At 41.6% G+C, this 16,923-nt stretch overlaps 1 protein-coding gene across 1 annotated transcript in view; it reads right to left on the reverse strand.

The window, feature by feature from the left end:
- Nucleotides 1-16,923, reverse strand: part of adcy9 (adenylate cyclase 9) — a 129,441-nt gene that overhangs the window by 38,629 nt on the left and 73,889 nt on the right. The window contains exons 3-5 of the mRNA XM_073060087.1: nt 12,241-12,345; nt 10,663-10,862; nt 4,976-5,078 (exon numbers count right to left, since the gene is read on the reverse strand). Of these exons, the coding sequence (XP_072916188.1) occupies nt 4,976-5,078; nt 10,663-10,862; nt 12,241-12,345 (408 nt within the window). The remainder of the gene's footprint in view (nt 1-4,975; nt 5,079-10,662; nt 10,863-12,240; nt 12,346-16,923) is intronic.

The following is a 16,923-nucleotide window of genomic DNA, read 5'->3' on the forward strand; positions in this document are numbered from 1 at the left end:
CAGCTACTTGTTACTCTGCATTTACTGATCACTATTCCCACAAAATTTTCCTGTGAAGAAAGATACGGCAGTGTCAAGAAAAAACCTTGCCCTCAAAGTCGCAAAAACAAAGGAGCTGGTTGTGGATTACAGGAGGAATGGAGACAGGATAACCCCTATAGACATCAATGGATCTGGGGTTGAGAGAATGAACAGCTTCAAGTTCCTCAGCATATCTCACATATGGGAACTATACTTCCATCAATCGCAGGACTCTGCAGAGAATGGTGCGGACAACCCAGCACATCTGCAGATGTGAACTTCCCATGATTCAGGACATTTACACGGACAGGTGTGTAAAAAGGGCCCGAAGGATCACTGGGGACCCAAGTCACCGCAACCACAAACTGTTCCAGCTGCTACCATCTGGGAAATGGAATCGCAGCATTAAAGCCAGGACCAACAGGATCCAGGACAGTTTCTTCAGGCCATCAGACTGATTAATTCATGCTGATACAATTGTATTTCCATGTTATATTGACCATCCTATTGTACATACTATTTATTATAATTTACTATAAATTGCACATTTAAACGAAGACGTAATGTAAAGAATTTTACTCTTCATGTATATGAAGGATGTAAGAAATAGTCAATTCAATATTTATCAATTCCGTATTCACTACTATAACTTGTTCTGTCACAGTCAAAGACCACTTTAGAGAGTCAGGGATATACATTCAGTGGTCACTTTACTAGGAACGCATTGTGATCTTCTGCTGCTTAACCCAGCCACTTCAAGGTTCAATGTCTTGTGTGTTCAAAGATGCTCTTCTGCACACTACTGTTGTAACCATATGGTTATTTGAGCTACTGAAGCCTTCCTGTCAGCTTGAACCAGTCTGGTCACTCTCCTCTGACCTCTCTCATTAATAAAGCATTTTTGCCCGCAGAGTTGCCATTCACTGGACACTTCTTGTTTCTTGCTGCTAATCTCCTGGGATTTTCATGCACAGTAGTCTCCAGTTTCTGAGATACTTAAACCACCCCATCTGGCACCAACAATTATTCCATGGTCAAAGTCACTTAGATCACATTTCTTCCCCATTCCGATGTTTAGTTTGAACAACTGAACCTCTTGACCATGTCTGCATGTTTTTATTCATTGAGTTGTTGCCACATGATTGGCTGATTAGATATTTGCATTGATGAGGTGTACATAGAGTACCTGATGAAGTGGCCACCGAGTGTAGGCTAAGCTAGTGTTTTCTTTGGAACAGGGAGGGCCAAAGGGAATTTAACAACAGCTCCTTGCTAAGTATTGTTAACCTCAAATTCTCTACTTTGGTAGGTTGTTAGAGGCTAGTTCAATGGTGTTATTTCTCAGAATCATACACAGAGAAATGGACCTTATGGCCCACCAAGTCCAAGCACATTTATAATGATCAAAACAAATAAATACTTGAAAGATTAGGGAATTAAGTTTTATGGGGAATGGACCCAAGAGATGAAGCCTGGAACAGATTCACCATGATCAGGATGAATGGCATGCTGTGTTGCTGCCAGAAGCATGGCAACAATTGCAGGCTGCCCTCAGCTCAATCCATCTCACTGTATGTTTTGATGTGCGTGTGACAAATCCAATCTTTCATCTCTTTACAATGGCAAAGCAGGCTTGATGCTCTTATGTTCCGGGATGAATAGGAAGACCTAATTTCCCTTAGTAGAGTGGTTTAATAGCTAGATGTCATAGCTTTAAGGTAACTGGTGTTAAGGAAAATTAATTCACAGAATCTTTCACCTCATATGTTGGAGACCTGAAACACAATGCCTGGCGGTATGAGGTGAAGGGTTCTGCCTCTAACATTTAGCATAATCTAGGTTCTTGAAAGAACAAGCTTGATCAGTGTCCTATCTCATCCAGTGTTCCGCTGGACATTTAGATTCTGATTAGTTAAAAATGACAGATGAAGATAACACTACTTCCTTCCAGAAGTTCTTCCAAAACCTGGTTTCAGATCAGCACAAGATCAGAAAGGTTTAACGGGCCTTAAAATAAAAATTGGAAATTACAACACATTTGCTCAAGACCCACACCACCAGGTTCAGGAACAGTTATTACTCAACCATCAAGCCCCTGAACCAGAAGAGATAACTTAATTCACCTCAACACTGAACAGTTCCCACAACCTATGGACTCACTTTCAAGGATTCAGCTCATGTCATCAATATTTTTTGTTTATTTATTTATTGTGTTTTTTCTGCATATGCACAATATGTTTTTTGCACATTGGATGTTCCTCCATCCTATTGTGTGCAGTCTTTCATTAATTCTATTGTGTTTCTTGGATTTACTGTGCATGTCTGCAAGAAAATGAATCTCAGGGTTGTATATGGTGACATATGAACTTTGATTAATAAATTTACTTTGAACTTTTTAAACAAAAAACTCAGATCAGGCTGCATCAGACATCCAGTCCTAAAACAGGGATGCTACATGAGCTGAATTGTTTTAGCTTTTCACATGAAATGCACTGCTGGGATTGGTAATAAAGACAGGTGTATGAGGGGGATGTCAGAGGTAGTTCCTTACAGAGTAGTGAATACATGAAACGCACTGCTGGGATTGGTAATAAAGACAGGTGTATGAGGGGGATGTCAGAGGTAGTTCCTTACAGAGTAGTGAATACATGAAACGCACTGCTGGGATTGGTAATAAAGACAGGTGTATGAGGGGGATGTCAGAGGTAGTTCCTTACAGAGTAGTGAATACATGAAACGCACTGCTGGGATTGGTAATAAAGGCAGATGTATGAGGGGCATTTAAGAAACTCAGATGGGCACATGGATGATAGAAAAATGAAGGGCTATGTGGGAGGGAAAGATCAGATTGAGAGCTTAGAGAATGTTAAAAGGTCAGCACAACATTATGAGCTAAATAGACTGTATTGTGTTCTATGGGCACATATAGCCATTTTGTCCTGGAATTTCATATTTTGTGTGTAACCTTTTAAGTAGTAGATGAAACCAAGTCGTTTATTTAAGAAAGCAGCCTTAGTGTAGAGGTAAAGGGAAGCCTCAGAAATTCACCATTCTAAATACTGAAACTGGATCTAACCCATCTAATTTATGAAGTTTAAAACAAGTCCAGGATCACACCAGAAACAATGCACAATTAGTTTAGATTTATTTGAATGGCCCTGATTGAACCGTCAACAGCAACAGAATGTTTGATTATTTAGTGAGAGGAAACAGTCTGGCAAGATGGCCAATCCACAGTAGATGCACGTGTGCATGCAAGCAGTCTCCCCTGTAACCCTCTCTCCTCCCCCCCACCCCCCCCCCCACCACCAAGAGTAACAAAAATATCACCAGGACACCTGGGCTCCATTTGAATCTCTCAACAGAACATTTGCTAAATTGCTTGGAGCTGCTGTAATGTAGAAAGTTGTTACTCTCTACCGTGAAGAGTAATCCAGTTAGCTCATCTTGGGGACCAGTCCTGTAGTGTAGGTTATTTTTACTGGATCGACTTACAGCTTAACTCAACTGTTTGACTGTTTCACTGGCGATCCTCAATTTATCAAGCCCAACTAGAATTTGATTCAGAGACCATTCCGAATCATGCAGTACTTATCGTCCACAGTGTGATTACTCCACTCCTGATATGGAACAAAATGTAACTATGTGAGAAGCAATTGTGTCATTTCAATGGCAACCTGAATGGGAGGTATGGTAGCATGGCAGCTAGCGAATGCTTTGATCCAGTGATCCAGATACAATTCTTACTGCTGACTGCAAGGAGTTGCTACAGTTTACTTTCACATTCCAAAGACATACCTTATGAGAATAGGTTGAGTGAACTCTGCCTTTTCTCCTTGGAGCGACGGAGGATGAGAGGTGACCTGATAGAGGTGTATAAGATGATGAGAGGCATTGATCATGTGGATAATCAGAGGTTTTTCCCAGGGCAGAAATGGCTGGCATGAGAGGGCACAGTTTTAAGGTGCCTGGAAGTAGGTACAGAGGAGATGTCAGGGGTAAGTTTTTTTAAAAAACGCAGATAGCGGCAAGTGCGTGGAATGGGCTGCCAGCAACGGTGGTGGAGGTAGATACAATAGGGTCTTTTAAGAGACTTTTGGATAGGTACATGGAGCTTAGAAAAATAGAGGGCTATGTGTAACCCTAAGTAATTTCTAAAGTACGTATGCGTTTGGCACAGCTTTGTGGCCCAAAGGGCCTGTACTGTGCCATAGGTTTTCTATGTACCAAATAGTAGATTAATTGGTCATGGTGTAATTGGTCAGCATGGGCTCACTGAGCCGGAAGGGCCTGTTACCATGCTCTATCTCTAAGCAAAGAAACTTCGAGCTGTGTGTATTCCCTATTTTTGCTCTCTATCAACAATAAACTGGTACGAAATGAAAGATGCTACAGACATCTAAATTTCTTCAGGGCTACTTCACAGTGGAAAAACAGAAGACAAGTACAGCACATCACACAAGTTAAAATTAAGCTGTTACCTCAATGGCATCCTGTAATGATATGGTAGAAACAAGCTCAACTTAGAAATACTTTCAAACATAGACCTCTACACAAAGTACATTGGTCAGTCTAAAGTAAACCTATGAACTCAACCTCACCATTTTGAGCTATTTATTTAATATTTCTTATTGTAACTTGGTAGTATTTTGTCAAACAAGAGAAAATCTGCAGGTGCTGGAAATCTAAGCAGCACACAAAATTCAGGAGGAAGTCAGCAGGTCAGGCAACATCCATGGAAAGAATATAGTGAATGTTTATCAGGGCTGATGAAGGGTCTCAGCCTGAAACATCACCTGTACTCTTTGCATGGATGCTGCCCGGCCTGCTGACTTTCTCCAGTATTTTTTATGTAGTGTACTGTACTGCTGCCACAAAACAAAGTTAATGACATGTCAGTGTGTTTGACACACTGTGATAAATACAGATTTAACAATACAGGTTACATCCTTACCTCATCTTGATAGCTGCCTCTATAGGCCTTTTCCAGGCTTGAATCCAAGAAATTCAAGCTGAATTTGTTAATGGGAGGTTTGGAGAAGTATTCATCCATTAGTCTGTAAAAAAAGTCAGACAAGGCAAAAATACATTAAATATACATTGAATGTCTGATAAGAGATCGAAAATGATAATGCTGAGCTGCCATTTTAAGGACACTGTACATACTTCCTTTTGCGTGGATTAGATGTTCACAAATTGCTCCACAATGAAATAATAGCTATAGTTGATCTGCTGAGAATAAACATGGTTCCAAACACCTATTGAACTCCAATGCTCCTTCTATATTAGTGCACGCCCCCTGAACAGTCGAGCAGTGCCACGTTCTCACAATGTGTGCTGAATACAGCACCACGTGGTGTTCGTATCCTGTTTCATCCCATAATGTTCAGAGTGCAGCACCAAGCTACAGTCAGCAGATTTCACAGAAATGCTTTTATTTAGATATGTTGATGGAATAGCAAGGAAAGATTGGTGAGTGCAAAAGAGTGTGTGTGAGGGGCATGGGGGAAATGAAGCTTCAACAAAATTCAAGAAACTTGTCACACTATCCAAGTCAAGGCAGATGGCAAGTTATGCCTTCCACTGTGCTACAGTGTACAACTTCTACAAAATGCCGTGCAAACACTAACCAAGACTTTTCAGGTCCCTCGGCCCAGAGATTGTGCCAGTCTTAACCAACTCCAAGATCAATCAAGACCATTCCCTCCCATATAACTCTCCATTTTTCTGTCATTCATGTGCCTAAGAGTTTCTCAAATGTCTCTATTGTATCTGCCTTTACCACCACCCATGTTTTGCTTTGTTGAGTTCTGTATTGCTCTGCTGAACATTGTGAACTGGCATGTGTGGTGACTGGCTGTTCCCAGCATACCTTTAGCTGTGCTGGTTGTTAACGCAAATAACACATCTCACTGTATGTCAATGTACACATGATAAATAGAAATCTGACAAACTCAATGCAGTTGAAAATCTCAGCAAATTTCTAAACTTGGAGTAAAAGGAATGATGGTCTTGCTCTTTTGAAAGCATATACAGCAAAATTTATGGGGTTTTTTCCCCTCCATTGTTAAAACTAAAAGATAATTCTACAAATTTATCACCCTCTGACTGAAGTAATTTCTCCACATCTCTGTTCTAAATTGACATTCTTCAATCCTGAAGTCGTGCCCTCTTGTCCTGGACTCCCCTACTACAGGATACACCTTTGCCATATCTAATCTAATGTTCGGAATATTTCTAGGAGATCCCCCCCCATTCTCCTGAACTCCAGAGAATACAGCCCAAGAGCTGCCAGATGTTCATCATATGGTAACCCTTTCATTCTTGGAGGTATATCCTTGGACATTCAGCTCCCAATGGCAGCCATCCTTTAGCCAAATTTCAGAGATGTTATATAGAACGTTATACATGCCAATCTGTAGCTGAATTTCAAGATCATCCATTCAAATATAACACTTTCAGCCCAGTATTTGTTACTTTCTGTTGTAAATCATCCCACCGGCTGTGATTATGCCTCATCTCCTGCCTGACCTTCCTATCATCTCTGCTGCTGCACAATATCTTTGATTTGTTTCTGTTTTCCTCATCCTCAGACCTATCATTCCAGTTCCCATCCCCTGCCAAATTAGTTTAAACCCTAACAGCTCTACTAAACCTGCCTGCTAGGATATTGGACCCCTTAGGATTCAGATGTAGCCCATCCTTTTTGTATTGGCTGAGTGATGCCACAACAACCTCTCACTTAATGTCAGCAAAACCAAAGAGCTAATTATTGACTACAGGAGGAGAAAACAGTTGGTCCATAAGCCAGTTCTCATCAGGGGATTACAGGTGGAGAGGGTCAGCAACTTTAAACACCTCAGTGTTAATTTTTCAGTCCAGAATCCAGCACACAAGTGCCATTATGAAGAAAGCACAGCAGCGCCACTATTTTCTTAAAAGCTAACATAGATTTGGCACATCACCTAAAACTTTGACAAACTTCTATAGACGTGTGGTGGAGCATAGAAACATAGAATACCTACAGCACAATACAGGCCCTTCGGCCCACAATACAGTGCCGAACATGTACTTACTTTCCTAGGGTAACCCACAGCCCTCTTTTTCTAAGCTTCATGTACTTATCCAGAAATCTCTTAAAAGACCATATCATATGTGCCTCCACCACCGTCGTCGGCAGCTTATTCCACACACTCACTTCTCTCTGCATAAAAAACTTACCCAACATCTCCTCTGTACCTACTTCCAAGCACCTTAAAACTCTGCACCCTCGTGCTAAGCATTTCTGCACTGGAGAAAGAAAAAGCCTCTGACTATCCACATGATCAATGCCTCTCATCATCTTATACACCTCTATCAGGTCACCTCTCATCTTCTGCCGCTCCAACGAGAAAAGGCCGAGTTCACTCAACCTATTCTCATAAGGCATGCTCCCCAATCCAGGCAACATCCTTGTAAATCTCCTCTGCATCCTTTCTATAGTTTCCACATCCTTCCTGTGTTGAGGCGACCAGAACTGAGCACAGTACTCCAAGTGGGGTCTGACCAGAGTCCTATATAGCTGTAACGTTACCTCTCGGCTGTTAAACTCAATCCCACAGTTGCTGAAGGCCAATACACCGTATGTACTTCTTCACCACAGAGTCAACCTGCACAGCAGCTTTGAGTGTCCTATGGACTCTGACCCCAAGATCCCTCTGATCCTCCACACTGCCTTACCATTAATACTATATTCTGCCATCATATTTGTCCTACCAAAATGAACCACCTCACACTTATCTGGGTTGAACTCCATCTGCCACTTCTCAGCCCAGTTTTGCATCGTATCAATGTCCCACTGTAACCTCTGACGGCCCTCCACACTATCCACAACACCCCCAACCTTTGTGTCACCAGCAAATTTACAACCCGTCTCTCCACTTCCTCATCCAGGTCATTTATAAAAATCACAAAGGAGTCCCAGAACAGATCCCTGAGGCACACCACTGGGCACTGACCTCCATGCAGAATATGACCCGTCTACAACCACTCTTTGCCTTCTGTGGGCAAGCCAGTTCTGGATCCATAAAGCAAAGTCCCCTTGGATCCCATGCCTCCTCACTTTCTCAATAAGCCTTGCATGGGATACCTTACCAAATGCCTTGCTGAAATCCATATACACTACATCTACAGCTTTACCTTCATCAATGTGTTTAGTCATAGCCTCAAAAAATTCAATCAGGCCCGTAAGGCACGACCTGCTTTTGAAAAAGCCATGCTGACTATTCCTAATCATATTATGCCTCTCCAAATGTTCATAAATCCTGCCTTTCATGACAACTTACCAGCCACAGAAGTAAGACTCATTGGTCTATAATTTCCTGGGCTATCTCCACTCCCTTTCTTGAATAAGGGAACAATATCCACAAGCCTCCAATCCTCTGGAACCTCACCTGTTCTCATTGATGAAGCAAAGATCATCGCCAGAGGCTCAGCAATCTCCTCCCTCACCTCCCACAGTAGCCTGGGGTACATCTTGTCCAGTCACAGAGGCTTATCCAACTTGATGCTTTCCAAAAACTCCAGCACATCCTCTTTCTTAATGTCTACATGCTCAAGCTTTTCAATCCACTGAAAATCATCCCTACAATCACCAAGACCCTTTCCCATAGTGAATACTGAAGCAAAGTATTCATTAACCACCTCTGCTATCTCCTCCGGTCCCATACACACTTTCCCACTGTCACACTTGATTAGTCCTATCCTCTCACGTCTTATCCTCTTTCTCTTCACATACTTGTACAACGCCTTGGGTGTTTCTTTAATCCTGCTCACCAAGGCCTTCTCATGGCCTGATCTGGCTCTCCTAATTTAATTCTTAAGCTCCTTCCTGCTAGCCTTATAATCTTCTAGATCTATATAATTACCTAGCTTTTTGAACCTTTCGTAAGCTTTTCTTTTCTTCTTGACTAGATTTTCAACAGCCTTTGTACATCACAGTTCCTGTACCCTACCATCCTTTCCGTCTCATTGGAACATACCTATGCAGAATCTATGCAAATATCCCCTGAACATTTGTCACATTTCTGCCATGCATTTCCCTGAGAACATCTGTTCCCAATTTATGCTTCCAAGTTCCTGCCTGATAGCTTCATATTTCCCCTTACTCCAATTAAATGCTTTCCTAACTCGTCTGTCCCTATCCCTCTCCAATGCTATGGTAAAGAAAATAGAATTGTGATCACCATCTCCAAAGTGCTCTCCCACTGAAAGACCTGACACCTGACCAGGTTCATTTACCAATACCAGATCAACTACAGCCTCTCCTCTTGTAGGCTTACCTACACCAGCATGTAATGACTGGTTGTATCATGGCCAGGCATGGAAACTTCAATGCCCTTGTACAGTAAATCCTACAAAAAGTCATGGATACGGCTCAGTCCCTCCTAACCACTGAAGATATTCTACATGAAGTGCTATCACAGGAAAGAAGCATCCATTATCAATTAACCCAACCACCTAAACCATACTCTCTTCTCACTGTCATCAAGGTGATGGTACAGGCGCCTCAGCACCCACAGCACCAAGTTCAACCCTCAACCACTAGACTCTTGAACCAGAGGGGATAACATCACTCACCTCATCAAAGAATAGTTTCCACTGATTTGGACTTACTTTCAAGGACTCTGAATCTCACGCTCTCAATATTTATTGCTCATTATTATTTCTTTCTTCTTTTTGTATTTGCAGTTTGAGGTTTTTTGTACTTTGGTTGTTGTCCACCCTGAAGGGTGTGGTCTTTCATTGATTCAATTGTGTTTATTGTATTGCTTGACATAGGAGCAGGAGTAAGCCATTTGGCCAATGCATCTTCTCTGCCATTCCATCATTGCTGATTTATTTTCCCTCTCAATTCCATTCATCTGCCTTCTCCCCACAACTTTTGACACCCTAACTAATCAAGAACCTATCAACCCCTGCTTCAAATATATTCAATTACTCCATCTCCACAGCAGTCTATGGCAATGAATCCCACAGAATCACTACCTCTGGCTTAAGAAATCCTCATCTCTGTTCTAAAGGGACGTCATTGTATTCTGAGGCTGTGTCTTTTGGTCCAAGACTCCCCTGTGAGAAACATCCTCTCCATATCCACTCTATTCAGGTCTTTCAATTTTCAATAGGCTACAATAAGATCCCTCTCATTCTTCTCAACTCTAGCGATTACAGGTCCCGAGCCATTAAACGCTCTACATACATTAACCATTTCATTCACAGGATCATTCTCATGAACTTCCTCTGGACTCTCTCCAATGCCAGCATATCCTTTTTTATGTAACAAGCGAGCGTGACATTTAGATAAAGAGGCCAAAACTGCTCAAAATACTCCAGGTGCAGTCTGAAGAATGCTTCATAAACCTCAGCATTACACCTTTGTTTTTATTTCGTAGTCCTTTCGACTTCCTACAAACACCAGCACACTGTCTTTAATAACCAAATTGTTTTGCAAGTAATATCACTCTTTACAGGCAGTTTAAATAGTATAACATTGGAATTGGTGCAAAATAACCAGGTACAACTTGATCTATCCTGAATCGCACTTTAATTCCAATAGTCACTTTGCTTCAATAATATTTAACCCTTTTGCCTAACAGAGCTTACCTATCTTCTTTAATGACACTGACAAACTGGGCATCTGTTTTTTCCCGGATCTGTTTGAAGCGTAGTGGAAGTAATCCATCCAACTGCCTGTCACTTTGCAACATCTCAAACAACGATGTCTGGCTGTTGTTCAGCTTCTCTTCCTCTGGAGGACTTAACAGACCATTTTGGGCCTTTAGACCTCGTCCTGCTGATGGTGCCTACACGAGAGAGAAAAGGCTCTGTGAAATCACATTTCAGAACAACAAGACATCACTAATACCTAGAGGCTTATTTCCTGTGCTAACATACCTACGCACAACATGGGGAAACATGCAGCATTCCAAATGTACTAGAACTCAGAGGCAGAGTGAAGTGATGATGGCGCTAAACGGCGACCCCTCTGCTTGCATCTTTGGAAACAGCTCTATTTCCATCTTTATTTTTCCCTTTCAGGGTTCTTTTGAAGACCCTGAACTGGAGTTACACGCTGACTACTGTTCTTTGTGGGAGTGGGACCAACTTCTCAGGGTTTCATAACTGACCAAGGGCTCGGACTAAGATTTCGGCTCGATTTTAGAGGCCTAGGATCTCAGGGCTCTGGTGACGGGCAGATCGAAAGTCGGTGTCACGGCAGGAGATCCGTGTGTCGTTGGGGGAGTCAGAATATTTATGGCTGTGTGCCCAGAGACTCAAGATCTTTGGGCATAAAGCTCGAAAAAAGCGACATAATGGACTTCTAACAAACAACTTGCTGGTTTATGTTATGTCTCCCCACTCACTATGAAACCGGAAACACCTCTTTCTCCCTTATTAGGGAGAGAGAGCCTGTGGTATGTCAAATGCCGGGTCAGCAACATAGTCTTTGGGGACAATGTAGTCTGTGTCTTTACTGTTTGCTTTGCTCACGCTTGAGTGCTTGGTGGCAGGTGCTGATGCTTCTTTTTGCCAGTGGGGGAGGAAGGGGAGCTGGGGGGTACTTTGGGGTTCTAACATTTAACTGTCGTTCATTCTTTGGGGCAGTCCTCGGCTTTCATGGATGCTTGCAAAGAAAAGGCATTTCAGGATGTATATTGTATATATTTCTCTGACATTAAATGTACTTTTGAAACCTTTGAAATTATGTCCTCTATAAGTTGTCATTAATGACTATGGAAAATCTTAATCTCCTTTATCAATGTAGCTCACGAGCAGAACTTTTACAAATGAAGTGTTTGCACCTTTAACATGGGACTGCTGATATACAGAATTCACAGCAATGAAACAGACCATAAATTTTAATTGGTTCATGATTTTCATATATCAAAAGAACATCCTCCAACCCTTCTTCCCTAACCTCACCAGTATATGGCTCCAGTCCTTGCTCCATCACTCATTATCCAGCTTCTCTATATTGCAAACCAGAAATAGTGACATCATACAACTTACAACTCGGGCAGTGCGGCAATATATCACCACCCCAGGTGTATCCCAGTTTGTAAATTAGGATCGAATACTAAACCTAAAGAAATTCAGATCAACGGTTCTTTTATAAAAATATAAAATTGCAGGCCATTGTACATTCAGATGTTTGAGGCTTCACCCACTCTGGATTGGTACCTTAGTGTTTTTCAGTTCATCTTGACAACCATTCTGTACTGTGTTTTCTTCCGTGCTGGCATCAGGTCCAGAGACCAGCATGACGCTACAGGTAGGACACGTGGACTAGAAAAGAAAACCCAGGATTCAGGTCAGAAAGTCTGTCCTTACAAAGGTTTCAAATATAATTCTGCAGCATCCAAACACCACTGTGTCCCATCTCAGTACAACTTGTTCAGTTAGCAGAACAAATAATCCATACTCACTAGTTAGAACTAGATATTTTTGAAATGAATATTATAACTTTTTTTGCATTCTTCACTTCAATAGTCTGATCAGAAAATTCAGTGCTTAGATGATCCCAGCTGTTGAGTGCTACAATGAGCTTCAATTGTACTTGGCTAGGAGGGAAGGGAAAATGATCATCCAGGGTTTTTGCTACTTATTATCTCCACCCTCTAAAGTGGAGAGCAATCCTCTGATATCTCTATGCTTGAATAGCATTATGACACTCACCGTCCAGGCTCATACATGAAGACTGGCATCTCCCTTCCCAGCGTCCTTCTGTTACCAGCTTACATTACAAACACTCCTCACACTGCAAGCACACAGATTTTAGTAGAGTCAAGGGACGGTACTAAAGCTTAATACAACACACAAAGCAACGCTTGACAGGAGGCAGCAGAGTTTTAACTTCCCCTCTGTACTAGTGAATTGCACAAACATTCCAAAGTTTCTCATTTATACAGCTTACAGAAGCATAAAAACAGCACGTTCTTCACATGTAAATTATCATCCCAATTATAATGGATACATCTGTAATCCACAGACAGAAAACATTCAACAACAATTAGCTTTTCATTTTGCTGAACACCATAGTGATGCTTTACTCACCTACTGGCCTTCATCAGTCTTTGCAAGCTTAGACACTGAACCACAAGAGGTGAAGTAGTTCACAAAGCATCAAATCGGTGCTTCAGGACCTTTATTCTACAAATGATTTCTGTGCTGGAACCAGTAGCAAACATCTGCACTGGATTCCAATTGCACTAAATTAAAAACAGAGCTCCAACCTAGACAAAGGGACGTGTACTCCAACTGGACCTTAATTTTCAGAAGTACTTCATACATCATGTAACCATTGAATACAAACAGATATGAAGTACTTGTACCAATGCAAAATTCAACTGCTGCATTTAATGCAAGGATGGATGCACCTTAAAACTACAAACTGGACAGCCAGGTGCTTTATCCAGTGATATTATGAAATTTTGACCACTGTGTGTCAGATACATCAGGCAATTGCCCAGTGCTCAAAACAACAGAACACAGATTCTTAGTGCAAAAATGATGCACTACTTTTGTATTTCAATTGAAAGCAGCAAATTAGAATGCACAACAAAAAGTTCGAGTTCACTGTCATTTAACCATACACATGCATACAGCTAAACAAACCAACCTTCCTCAGGGACCAAGGTGCAAATCACAGTACAGCCATAAAATATTAACAGATAATATTTTATCTGTTAATTACAGAATAAAAAGGTATTCTGTAAATGACAGTGCATATACAGTTAAATGTACTGCTACTGGCACCATCATCAACAATGTGTACTAAATATTAGCAGAGGGTGTACAGAACACTCACAGCCTGGTGGAAGCAGCTGCTACCCAGCCTAGCAGATCTTGTTCTTGTACTGTGGTACAGCCTGACAGTAAGAGGTCAAAGATTGTGGGATGGATAGGAAGGGTCCTTGACAATGCCGAGGGCTCTGCGAACGTAGTGCTTCTGGTGTAGCTCAGCACCTTCTACAAGTAGTTTCAATCACCTAGTTTCATGATTGAAACTAGGTTTAGAACAGGAAGCATTGTGTTGCTGTCAATGTTTGCAAAATCCAAAATCAGATGCGTCTCAGAATACAGCCCAAACATAAATACAGGATGTACCTTGCCCAATAGCAAATACCCCACTGATTAATAGTGCAAGATTAAAGGAGGGTCCTGAATTTTGAGATGTCCAGAATTTCAGAATGTTGGAAGCTTCGCCGGTACATTTTGCATGCCATATTTCAACATCTGCACACATTATTTCCCTCCAAGAGAACCTCAACCTTGCCATGGTTTGGGGGCTTGTGTACTTTAATGACCCAGAGAGCTATGTTGGCTGGAGTCAGGGCTTTATACTTTGGCTATTGGTAGGTCACCCATGCCAAACAGGTCAACGGGTAGAGGCCTGACTAATAGTGGTCCACCATTCCTCCAGATTCAGAGGTTCCGCTCTGGGCTAACAACCCTGACTGGTCAAACAAAACTGTTACAGATACAGCAATGAAGAATGCTTCTATATCCGAGTGCAATGGTATCCCTGAATCTTGCATGACTGACAGTAGTGAAAACCAAGCTAATGACATGATGAATGAATCCCTGAACACTACCAGAGATGGAAGACCTTCCCTGCTGCCCTAAATGCCAGTGGTGTAATGGGCAGAAACATATTATTTCAATACAGCACTAAAAATACATAACAAAATGCCTTTGTTGGTATGCTGAGACAGTTCACAAGACTGATTCATCTGAGTTTGTTTCCTTCCTCATATTTAGCTCTGAGACGATGAAGAAGCCTTGGACTACAAACCCATAGACACCAGACAGTGGAAATACACAGAGTTTGAAGGTGCCATAGCATGAAATACAAGGGCAGAGGTATCACATTACAAATTTACACAACATTGGTTAAAGCCTTATTAGGGTGTATTGAGAGTATCCAACACACAGGATCACAAGAGGCTGCACAAGTTGTCGACTCATCCAGCTCGGAATAAGGCACAAGAGCCTGAAGACACACACTCAATGATTTAGAAACAACTCCCCTGCCCCCCACCAAGCATGAGATTTGTGTACAGTCCTCGAAACCCATGAGCATTCCCTCATTATTCCTTGTCTTTTCACCAGTTATCTTTGTAATTTTGTATCTTTGCACTGCATAGCTGCCACAAAAACAAAGTTCATGACACACAAGTCAGTGAAAATAAATCAGATTCTAATTCTGTGTGTTGTTTTGATTGCTACATTAAAGGAAGGTCGTGTTTGTGTTAAGGAGAGGTCAGATGAGATTCACCCAGAGGTGGAGTATTGGAGTACAGTCGGCCCTCCTTATCCACGAGGGATTGGTTCCAGGACCCCTCGCAGATACCAAAATTTGCGGATGCTCAAATCCCTTATACAACCTGTCTCAATGCGGACCTTAGGACCCAGTGCCAGAGATCTGAATCTGCAGTGTTTCTGTTCGCGAAAATAATCATGATTGAAAATAAAGTGGAAGTAATAAAGCGATTGGAAAGAGGTGAAACGCCATCAGTCATTCGGAAAGCATTAGGCTATGTCGGTCAATTTTAAAGGATAAAGTGAGAAAGGCTCTGCCCCAATGAAAGCTACAATTATTACTAAGCAACGCAGTGGTTTAATTATTGGGTTTTTGATCCTCCACATCAATCCGGCACGGTGGAGAGCACATTCGATAGCGGTCTGTCACTGGATCGAACTCGGGAAGAAGTTCCCGAGCCTGGCACTGAAACATAGGTTCTTAAGTGTTTAATATGCATAGAAAGGTAAAATATATACTGTATACTAAGACAAACGCTTGACTAACTGACGCTAAATAATGCCGGATGTACATGCTCCGACTTACTTAATAAGAGAACTTCTGATTTTTTTGGATCCCAATCCATGATAACACACGTACATCCTGTATGCTTTAAATCATCTCTAGATTACTTATAATACCTAATACAATGTAAATGCTATGTAAAATAGTTGTTATACTGCATTGTTTAGGGAATAATGACAAGAAAAAAATGTCTGTACATGCTCGAACAACAAGTGTTAGAAGAGCACTTTTGGGTTTTTGCCATTCGCGCATACGGAATCCGTGCATACAGAGGGCCGACTGTTCTTCAGTTACATGGCAGATTGGATAGGCTGGATTAGCTTTTCTTTTCTGGAGCAGAGGAAGCCAAGGGGTGACCTGATCAAAAGCATACAAAATTATGAAGGTGATAGAAATGGCAGATAGTAAAATTCCTTTTCCTTTGGTGAGGCTTTCTTCATAAAACAAGGCAACATAGGTATAAGGTGAGAGATGGTTTAGAAAGAATCCGAGGGGGAATTATTTCCTCCCCCCACACTCCATTCAAAATGCTTGGAGCCTGCTTGTAGTGCTGAGGGAGGAGGCAGGTATAGGAGAAGGTGTTTGCCCTGCATTTGATAAAGGACAACTTCTCCTTCAGCTCCATTCACTTTCTCCAGATCAAACCTAAAGCTACAGAAATTCCCATTGGATCACTATGCATGTAATTTTGCAGAACATTATTTGTTTAAATCACTCCTCAACATTTCACATGTTGACTGAATTAGTGCTGCTTCCTGCAGTCAGAAAGAACCCAAAAACTTCAGTAAACTTATTGCCAATTTCTCCTAAAATTTACGATGCAAACTAGACAAACTCATGAACCACCAAGGCACAGAATGCTACATACCAAATGAGGGTAAAAGAGGAGAGTTCAGATAAATACACTGATGGGAAGGGGCATGGTCAGTCCAAGAGCTTCTTTCTAGGCAGTATCATCGTGTTTATAACTTCAGCTAATGCCTTCAAAATACTCTATTCAAACAAAGATGTTGAAACTGGGTTCAGATGACTGAAAC

Source organism: Hemitrygon akajei, chromosome 11 (genome assembly GCF_048418815.1).
Source record: "Hemitrygon akajei chromosome 11, sHemAka1.3, whole genome shotgun sequence".
NCBI lineage: Eukaryota > Metazoa > Chordata > Chondrichthyes > Myliobatiformes > Dasyatidae > Hemitrygon > Hemitrygon akajei.